General features: G+C 33.5%; 3 protein-coding genes across 3 annotated transcripts in view; 2 read left to right on the top strand and 1 right to left on the bottom strand.

Moving 5' to 3' along the window:
- The first annotated feature begins 680 nt into the window (after window positions 1-680).
- Window positions 681-3,366, top strand: LOC127132727 (uncharacterized). Its single transcript, XM_051061691.1, has 2 exons — window positions 681-2,329; window positions 3,100-3,366. The coding sequence occupies exon 1, from the start codon at window positions 1,239-1,241 to the stop codon at window positions 2,226-2,228; it is 990 nt and encodes a 329-aa protein (XP_050917648.1). The 5' UTR covers window positions 681-1,238; the 3' UTR covers window positions 2,229-2,329; window positions 3,100-3,366.
- A 2,394-nt stretch (window positions 3,367-5,760) lies between these two features.
- Window positions 5,761-7,630, bottom strand: LOC127132716 (uclacyanin 1). The gene is made up of 4 exons (XM_051061685.1): window positions 7,488-7,630; window positions 7,378-7,415; window positions 6,980-7,155; window positions 5,761-6,564 (listed from the first exon to the last, which is right to left on the bottom strand). The coding sequence occupies exons 3-4, from the start codon at window positions 7,149-7,151 to the stop codon at window positions 6,095-6,097; spliced, it is 642 nt and encodes a 213-aa protein (XP_050917642.1). The 5' UTR covers window positions 7,152-7,155; window positions 7,378-7,415; window positions 7,488-7,630; the 3' UTR covers window positions 5,761-6,094.
- Window positions 7,631-8,132: 502 nt separating this feature from the next.
- LOC127132708 (probable ADP-ribosylation factor GTPase-activating protein AGD15) overlaps window positions 8,133-9,518 on the top strand; it is a 2,245-nt gene continuing 859 nt past the window's right edge. Inside the window, exons 1-5 of the mRNA XM_051061676.1 lie at window positions 8,133-8,264; window positions 8,514-8,572; window positions 8,911-9,001; window positions 9,086-9,140; window positions 9,232-9,328. Of these exons, the coding sequence (XP_050917633.1) occupies window positions 8,214-8,264; window positions 8,514-8,572; window positions 8,911-9,001; window positions 9,086-9,140; window positions 9,232-9,328 (353 nt within the window). The 5' untranslated portion in view covers window positions 8,133-8,213. The remainder of the gene's footprint in view (window positions 8,265-8,513; window positions 8,573-8,910; window positions 9,002-9,085; window positions 9,141-9,231; window positions 9,329-9,518) is intronic.

The raw sequence follows: 9,518 nt of genomic DNA, 5'->3' as shown, positions 1-9,518 counted from the left end.
GAATTCACTCCTATCTAGGGGTGGAAAAGGGGTTGTGGCCCGCCGGTTCAACCCGCGCACCCGCCAAAAATAGTTAGTTGGGTTAGAATTTTGTGTCGGTCTGCCCGCTCAGTTCGCACCGTTTTAAACCCACTCCATCTTAAGTCCGTCAAAAAAAGGGGTGGGTTGGTTCGCCAACCTGTCAACCTAGTTATGAGCACTCAAAATATTAATTTTGATTGGTTGAAGATTAATACTTGAACTATAGTTTTGGAATACTAATTGATAATTCTATTTTATACATTTATTTGTGAATATATGCAATATTGTTTAAAGTAAAATTTGTTAAAAAGAAACTTTATAAAAAAGTGTTCTAAAAAATAAGTGAAAAGTATAATCAAAATATAAAAATAAATTAATTAATCTATTAAAAAATAAATAAATAAACTTACAAATTCCTTTTTTGACGGAATTAAGACGATGCGGAGTGGGACGGATCGCCTGCACCCTTGCTCCTATCAACACTCATTCGAGTATCAAAATAAAACACATTTTAGTTTTGTCTAGGAAGCGAGGCTCAAACTTCTCCTCTTTTTTTTCAAGCATTTAAGGGAGGTTTTAAACTCCTACCTTCCAATAATTAAAATGTATATTTCATATCAATAAGTGGTAGTTCACAAATTAGGTGTCACTTACATGTTAGAGGAAAAGGCAAAACAAAAAAGGGAAATGTAATTCAAAAATCGGTGGTTATTAATTGATAAAAGAACACTAGTGTCTTATAAGATAGGGTCATTGTTCTAAAATCCCCACCTGAGTGAGTCTTCTTAGTTCATGTGGTCCTTTCTACAGCATATTCCAAACACCATCCACCCTTCCCAACATTTATGGAATTTTTGTATGCCAACCACAGCACCTGATAACAGTGATACTTGAAACCTCTCTCCCTCCCTTTAGGAAAAAAAAAACTTATTTCTTTCACTTCCTTTCATATTCAATGATCCTAACTAATTAAATTCACCATGAAACCATCCTCTCTTCACAACTTCCTAATTCTCTCTCCTATAAAAACAAAGCTTCCTAATTTCATTCCAAGACTTAAATCTCAAATCTCTTAAAGACAACTACCTAGTCATAAACTCATGATGTTTGGTTGTTAAATAACAAATCCTTCCACTAAAAACTTTAGTTTCTTTGACCATATTCCTCTTTCTCTTTCTTGTTATCAGTTTTGTGAAGAGTATTGAAACTTATCAAAAATGGATCTTTTTCAAAACCCATCTTCTCAAAAACCAAACAGAATGGAAACATCTATATGGGTTGCAAAACTTGTGCTCATGTCCATAGGAGTCATCTCAATTCTTGTTCTGTTGAAAGTTGCAATAATCCCATACACATTTGATCTTGTTCTATCAACTCTTCCTCAACTTTGGTTCTCAATAAAAAGATGGTTAACACTTCCTTTTCTTTATATTGTTGTTAACTTCATCATCATCACCATTGCTGCTTCTTCAAGCTTTTCTGATCCCAAACACAAAACAACAACAACCATTTTAGAAACTACCACCAACCCAATTGAGCTAGAAGACCAAACAAATGAACTACATGAAGAAGAAAAAGAGGTTGAAGAAGTTGAAGATGCTAAAGAAGATGAAGAAGAGAAAAGGGTTGTTGAAGTTGAGGACTATGAATTGTTCTGCAACAAATTCATCACTGACCCATCACAGAAAAAATGCAGCAACGATGACTACTTGACAAACTCTGATGATAAAGTTAAAGACTTTGGATTATTCTGCAGCAAACTCATCATTGACCCGTCATCAGAAAAATGCAGAAACGACTATAACTTGATAGATTCAGATGATAAAGGTGATGATATTGATGACAGTTTGGAAGCAACATGGAAAGCTATAATGGAAGGACAAGAGAAAACAATGAAGCCACATCTGAAGAAAAGTGATACTTGGACTGCAAGGATTGTGAAAGCAGAGCCATTTCGTAACAATGGTGGTTTTGGTGGTGGTGGTGGTGGTGATGATGGTGATGATCCTGTAGCTTGGGCTCAACGGGAATTGAAAAAGTCAGAAACTTTCAATGATAGAGCTTCTTTGAGGAGAGAAAAATCAATAAGTCCCGAAGAATTGAATAAAAGGGCTGAAGCTTTTATTCAGAAGTTTAACAATCAGATGAAGTTGCAGAGGCTTGAATCTTATCAACGTTTCATGAAACTGGTCAACCGTGGTGTTTGATGGTGATGTGGTTCATGTTAATCTCTCTCTTTTTCACACCAGTCACAGTCAAAATTTAGCAGAAAAAATTGATTCACTGCAAGGATTTTAACCACTTGAAGGTACATATTCAATCATTCCCTCAATAAAGTGTCAATTCCATGAATTCTATGCAGAATTTTACTGTCTCCGATTACACTTACTAAATTATCATACTATTCATTTTATTTTCTTAAAACTCGGTATCTGGTCTTAGAACCAACTAATCCGAGAAAGATCAATCTCATCGTCCATTTGCAGAGATCCTATTTAAAGTCAGCAAAGTTCGGTATGGACTAGCATAATCATACTATTCATTATGATTAGTGATTAATCTATTCCCAACAACTTAAACTTTGAACTAGTAGATAATTTTTGTCATGTATCAGATGACAACTGTTCACATATACTAAAACTAAATTAGTAATTAGTAATACTAGTAGTTAAATACGCCACTATCATATGGAATCTTAATATGTATAAATTAAACACAATCAAATGTTTGTTGAATTTTTTTAACTATATAGTATAACCTTAGAAAGGATTCCTTAAAGCTTCTTTATTTATACAAAAGTGATATTTATATAACAACACTATAACTCCAAAAGTGACAGTGTAATTCTTTAAGCCTTAGGCTTTTAACATCTGGCAGAACATAAATAGTAGTTTGTACAATTAAATGAATCTAGCTTTGATTAATCTGTTCCAACTACCAAACACTTGATTGATGTCTAGGAACAAAGTGTAGTCTACATTAGTGTCTCTAATAACTAATTGTTTTTTTTATAAGCAATTAACAAACACATTTGCTTTGTCGTTTATCTATGTTGACAGTTTCTTCTCCTCTTGGCAGGATTTGATGTGTACATATTTTTGCAACTGAGACTGTGTGAAGAGGCCAGGACAAGTTTCAGACACGGTGGACTTTTTTTCACATGTTAAGTTTTTAGTGATTTAAGGAACATAAGTTAGTATGTGATTTTTGTTGTGTCTAAGTTATTTACATGTTCTAGTAGCTATTCAGTAGTCTACTATTTCTTATGTTACTGATAAGTTTGTATTGATCATGTAGTTATCATAGACAACACTATAAATATGAGGATTATTGTTTTCTAGTAATCTGTCTTTCATACCTTCAAAGATAAAGATGATGTCAATATCTCTAAAGTCACGTTTAGTTTATAGATCAAAATTGAGGTTAGTATAATAAACTTTAGTAAACATGAACGCAAATGAATCTTTTCTGTCAGAGTGGTATATAAAGATAATTATAGTTTTGGTAGGCTAGTAGGAGTTGCTGTATCTTCAAGCCTTCATTTTAATCATGATAAGATAACCTATGGTCGGAAAGTGAGTTTCCCTTTTATATGCCACTGGAAATTTAAATAGAAGAGCCCCATGTTTATACTTGTGTCACAAACATTGAGTGGCCCATAACCTTATAAAGAAGTAGTAGGACCTTGCAAACTACAAAAACACACTAAATATTTTTTTGAATAAATATGCTAAATTAATTTGAAAAGCTACACTTCAAAATTGAATTTTAAGCTTCAAAAATATGTTGGTCAGACCGGAACAGTTAGTGGAACCAGCTAGTTACAGTTCTTTCAATTTATATGAAGGTACAGACATGGCCCCTCTTCCACTCCTGCCTGCAAAATGCCTTTAATTTAAATTAGAAAAGTTTAGTTCGGCACTTTTATTATAAATACATGGCCTTCCATTTCTTTTTTTATATAAGCATTTGGCCTTACATTTTCTATTTCTACCCAAGCTTTCTACTTTTGCATGTGGATTCTGCTACCTCCAACAAAATAGCCATGTATATAGTTCAATAACTAATTCAGGTATTCCTGCACCTTTTTTCATACGGTATATATTATTCACCGAATTTAAATAATAAATAATATTTTTTAAATAAAAAAATATTTTTTTATGAACATTGTGTGAACAGTGTTCAACAATGATTTTAAATTAGTAAAATAAAACTGGTTAATAAAATATAAAAAGTTGGTTAATGAAACAATGAATTTGGTTAATAAACATTCAGATATTAAAAAATAATTTTTAGTAATAAATTAGAGTTGGTTAATAAAAAGTAAAAAGTTGGTTAATAAAATCATAAAATTAATTAATAAACGTCAAGATATTAAAAATAATTTTTAAAAGTAAACAAAATTAGTTATAAAATGTAAAAGGTTGGTTGACGAAAGTTATGAAGTTGGTTAATCACACAATTTTACATCTTTGATCTAAAAATAAATAAAAATTAAAATGATATTTTTTTATTATTTTTTTTAAATATTATTATAACAAATTAGTGTAAGAATAAAATTCCAAAAATAAAATTTGTTTTTTATTATGTGAGTATATACAGCTCAAAACTAACATAAACTCAATGGAATAAATCATGACTAGTAGTCTTTGGAATAAATCCACAAGGAGAAAACAGCTGCAAAATATCAAATAAGAAAAAACCAGCTTACACCCTTTTCCATTATGCTCTAACAAGGAGAAAACAACTAAGATGTGGTAAATCATAATGATAAGTCTCAAAAAGCAAACAAATGTACCTCTAATTTATAGTGGCCCCAAAGACAAGGGTCCAGTTGGAGGTTTCATTGACACCAGTTGTCTACGTAACTGTTGCTTATGGTAATAATGATGTCTAAATATTGATTTAGAATAATGTGCTAGCTAGATGATCTAATAATAAAACTCTAATGTTTGCCATTATCAATGATAAGTCATTTTCTTATTAACCACTAATGGAAACAGCTCACAAAATGCTTGGGCACGTTGTTAATTATGGCACAAGTATGCTGTGTGGACCTTAAGTTGTGGAAGATGAACAAGTTAAAGCAATGGCTGCAAGACACAGCATTCAAAGTTGCCCCATATAGATTTCTATATTCTGACTTCTAATGGATTCAACAACAGAAAGTTTAATTATTTGTTGTGCCCATATAGAAAGTTAACTTCCCTCTATCTCTCCGAAAAGCCTAGAATAATTAAAGTGAGAAGTGGAAACAAGTACTGCATATCGAAATAATGCCATGCCCCGTGCCCATTCCCTCTCACAAGGCAAAACTCGTGAGTTTCAACATTGTTGCAACTTTGAGACAGGACTTAAACACACCACACCACTACTAAAGCTGACAGAAATATGTCACTTCCTCCTATTGCTCTAGTGTATGTGGTGAAACGCATGTAACATAACCACTTTAGATAGACAGAACACAACATCACACATGAAACTATAATCAAATTATTATCGATGTGAACATCTAAATTACATGTATCGTGTCTTAAATTCATATAATGAAATTCAAACCATCTGAATTACATGTCAGCCATTGTCAAGAGTCTCACACATATATATAGTATTATCATAAACCTTACAAATCGGTTTATTCATGGTGAATAAAAATCGATGCAAAATCTAAGAAGCATCATCTTCTGTATAATTAAAATTATAATATCAATTATTTAATAGAAAAGGAAAACTAAAATGTACCACCAAAAAAAAAGTAATGAACTTATAACATAAGAAGTGTAATTGAACAAACAAGAAGCAAAGAGTTTACAAACAAATTCTGACATTAAGTGTACAGAGTTTACTGAGAACTAAACAAGTTTTTTGTTAACCAATCCAAGATAGCAAAGAATCTCACATTAGCAACACAAAATCATGATTAACTTTGGAAAATTTGACTAAACCCAAATCACAATCTATATCTAAATGTACTGAACAATATAGAGTGTTATGAATGAAGAAATACAAGAAACTCACATGTGTAAAATAGAATATCTAATGGTGTGAGCTAGCTAGTTGCTAGTTGAACCCATTAGCAAAATCCAATAGATGCAAATGGGCAAAGAACAAAGAAGACAAGGAGAAACCTAAGATGATCAATGGCACAACCCAAACGACCCTCCCCTGCAGAGGAACAATCACAAGGCTCTTCAGCAGGTGCATCAGGAGGTGCATCTGAAGGACTAAGAGCAAACCGATGAGGTGGTGGCGGATTAAGCGGTGGAGAACGAGGTGGAGATGGACTTCTCCGACCCCCGCCGGGTTGGTTTTGATTATCTTCGGTTCCGTTGTTTTTGGATTGGATCGGAATTCGAACTTCGAGTTTGAGGCCCTGTTGGCAATGGCCCAATCTCCCACAGACGAAGTAACGGGTTCCTTCTGAGGTGAGATGGATCACTGTTTCTCCGGTGTTGTACGTGGCTATTGCGTTTGCTACCGTACACGTGTCGTAACCTTGTTGGTTCACTTCCACCACATCGTGTAACGGCGTGTAAGAAAACACTGCCAATACCACACACATGCAACGAAACGTTCGTTATTGCATATTTAAATTATATTTTCCAGAAATACCCTTATCTTTTTTCCCGCGTCATTTTAATCTGTTTTTCCTAACAAGTCACGTTTTATGAATCAAAACTAAGCGTGATTGTTATGAATGAATTCTCATATTGTTAAAACGAAAATTCAACTAATTAGGAAACGAATATTAAACACTTTAACCTAATTGATACTACTTTATCATTAATTAATTAATTAATTTGCGTGCATTTGCTAGACTTAACTAATTTTCAGAAAAATTTTACCAAAAAAAAAACTGAAAGTTTCAGAAAATGCAGAGATTATATTAGATCGTAACCGTTTAGTGATTTTGGACTTGAATGTGTTTGGAACGGATAGATTGAACTGAGTTACGTACCGAGATCATCGCCGACATTGAAGGTAGTTGTTGAAGACCAGTCGTGCATATTGGAATTGAGATCCCAGCCGGAAGCTCCGCCGACGGTGCGGTTAGCACCACAAACGCCACGGAAGAGAATCGAAGTGACTACGATGACGATTATAGCTTTCATAGCCCAAACTGGCCTCATTTTCCTTCGATCCAAACAGAAAGATTAAAACAAAACTCGGAGAGTTAGCTATAGCTTGATCTAATCGAATCAAAGAAGATCGCAACAAATTATATGGAAAATTTGAAATCTAATTCGGCTAAAATCAAAACAGAAACTAATTTAGAAACGTAATTAACAAGTTGAAGCGTGATTTGGTTGTTATCTTCAAGAAAACGAAAGGTGAAGTTTGAGTTGCATTGCATACCTATGTATGAATGCTGAGCAGAGAATGTAGTAATGTACCTGCAAATTCAGAAAGCGAAGTTTCAAGAGAATGAAAGAGTGAAGATGAAGAAGAAGAGAAAGAGAAACTACGTTAGAGTGTGAACTTGTTGCGGTGGTGGCAGTGATCGGCGATAGAGATAATCGTTTTCTCGTTTTCGCGCCTTTATACAGAGAGGTGAGAGTTTTTGGTTACGTTTCCGTTGCGAGGGTAAACTAGTGTGTGGCGCAGTTAGAATGAGGTTCATGCGCGCGGTGATATATTTTAAAATAATTTATATCGAAAACTAATTCAGAAATAAATATAAATGCCTAGTTCCTATATGGATGTTTATAAAATAAAATAAAAATAAAATAACTCTAAAATCGATATCTCATTTAGATATACTCTATTTTGGATGAGTGACTTCGGTATTTAGTACTTATATTGCAATTTCTTTTTGTTTTGTTATTGCTTTGAAAGTTTATGAACTACTGCATGATTATTAATTGAGGATGTGTTTAATAATAATAATAATAATAATAATAATAATAATAATAATAATAATAATAATAATAAAGGCTTTTCTCAGGTCAACCAAAGATAGAGACAAGCGGGAAGGAAAGAATCCGTGCATGGAAGAATGAATGGGATTCCCGCTTTTGTCTCATTCGCCATCGCCAACCACGCTTCCCCTCTCAATTATTGGTTCCACCCACCAAATCAAAAACCTCACAACTCCCCAAAACTCCATCTTTTCACCTTCCCGTTTGCTCTTCCTTCGTTGTCATATCGTGTCTCATCGCCGCCACATAAACAGCGAGGGTTTTGCAGCAAACATGAATGGGAAAGCTTCCGTTTCTAAGGAGCTTCATGCCAAACACACCAAGGTACCCCTTTTCAAATGATTTTTTTTTCAAGAATTTAACTTAATAGAAATCACTTTATCTTCAACTAACTTTTAGCCAGAATCAATTTTTTAAATTGTATTTCTTGCTATTGAAGAAACTGATTGCAGGTATATTTATAAAAGAGAAAATAGAACATCTAGTATTGCAGATAAAGTAATGATATTCTACTGTTTTGGTGTTTACATTTTGTTTTTGATTTTGTGTGTCTGTGTGTGGGACTATATGCAGATCTTAGAAGGACTTCTTAAGCTACCTGACAACAAGGAATGTGCAGACTGTTGGACCAAGTATACACTTTTCACAAACCATTATTTTATATTGAATAAGAATACACATTGATGTTTTTATTTTTGTTTCATGAAGCTTAAACTACTACAATAGTTCATTCAATTCAATAGGTTCTTTTTCATACCACGATTGTACTTTTAGTACTTCTATTACTTGTACCAACTCGGAGACTAACTGTGCACCTTATGTTCGCCGAGCATGGTTATAGGTATCTTACAAAACATGCGAGTCATCGATACTTTCAACTCGATCTATTAGGACATGAATCTCATATTGAATTCCGATACATTCTGATTAATCACTATTGAAACTTGGTATATGAATTTTAATATTTCAGGGCACCGCGATGGGCTAGTGTGAACTTAGGAATTTTCATTTGCATGCAGTGTTCAGGGATTCATCGGAGTCTTGGAGTGCATATATCGAAGGTTTATAATTATATATACATTTTTCTTCTTCGTTTTCTCAGTTTAGAAATCGGTAATGGCTAAACCTTCTGATTTTGCAACCAGGTGAGGTCCACAACTTTGGATACATGGCTACCAGATCAAGTTTCTTTCATGCAATGTAAGTAACTATGCAATCTATTTCTTCATTACTTTGTTTGTGAAATATATTATTGAAAAAATTATGAGATACAATGGTTTGTTTTATGCAGTTATGGGTAATGTGAAGTCAAATAAGCATTGGGAGGCTAAACTACCACCGGATTTTGACAGAAATGGATATGGAGTCGAGAAATTTATCCGTGCCAAGTAAACTGTTAATGGATTCTTATACATGAATATATGGTTCTAAATTGCAATCACGGCTACGGTTGAGGTTACAATGCATACTTTTATATTGCAGCAAAATTTGCGATTGTGGTTTTGCTGTAAAGACCTCTAAAAGACTAAAACCTTTATCGATTGCAGTTGTAGACAACAATTTAGAACTATGCTATTT

This window comes from Lathyrus oleraceus, chromosome 1 (assembly GCF_024323335.1).
Source record: "Lathyrus oleraceus cultivar Zhongwan6 chromosome 1, CAAS_Psat_ZW6_1.0, whole genome shotgun sequence".
In the NCBI taxonomy this organism is placed as follows: Eukaryota; Viridiplantae; Streptophyta; class Magnoliopsida; order Fabales; family Fabaceae; genus Lathyrus; species Lathyrus oleraceus.
This window is presented reverse-complemented; position numbering and strand designations above follow the sequence as displayed.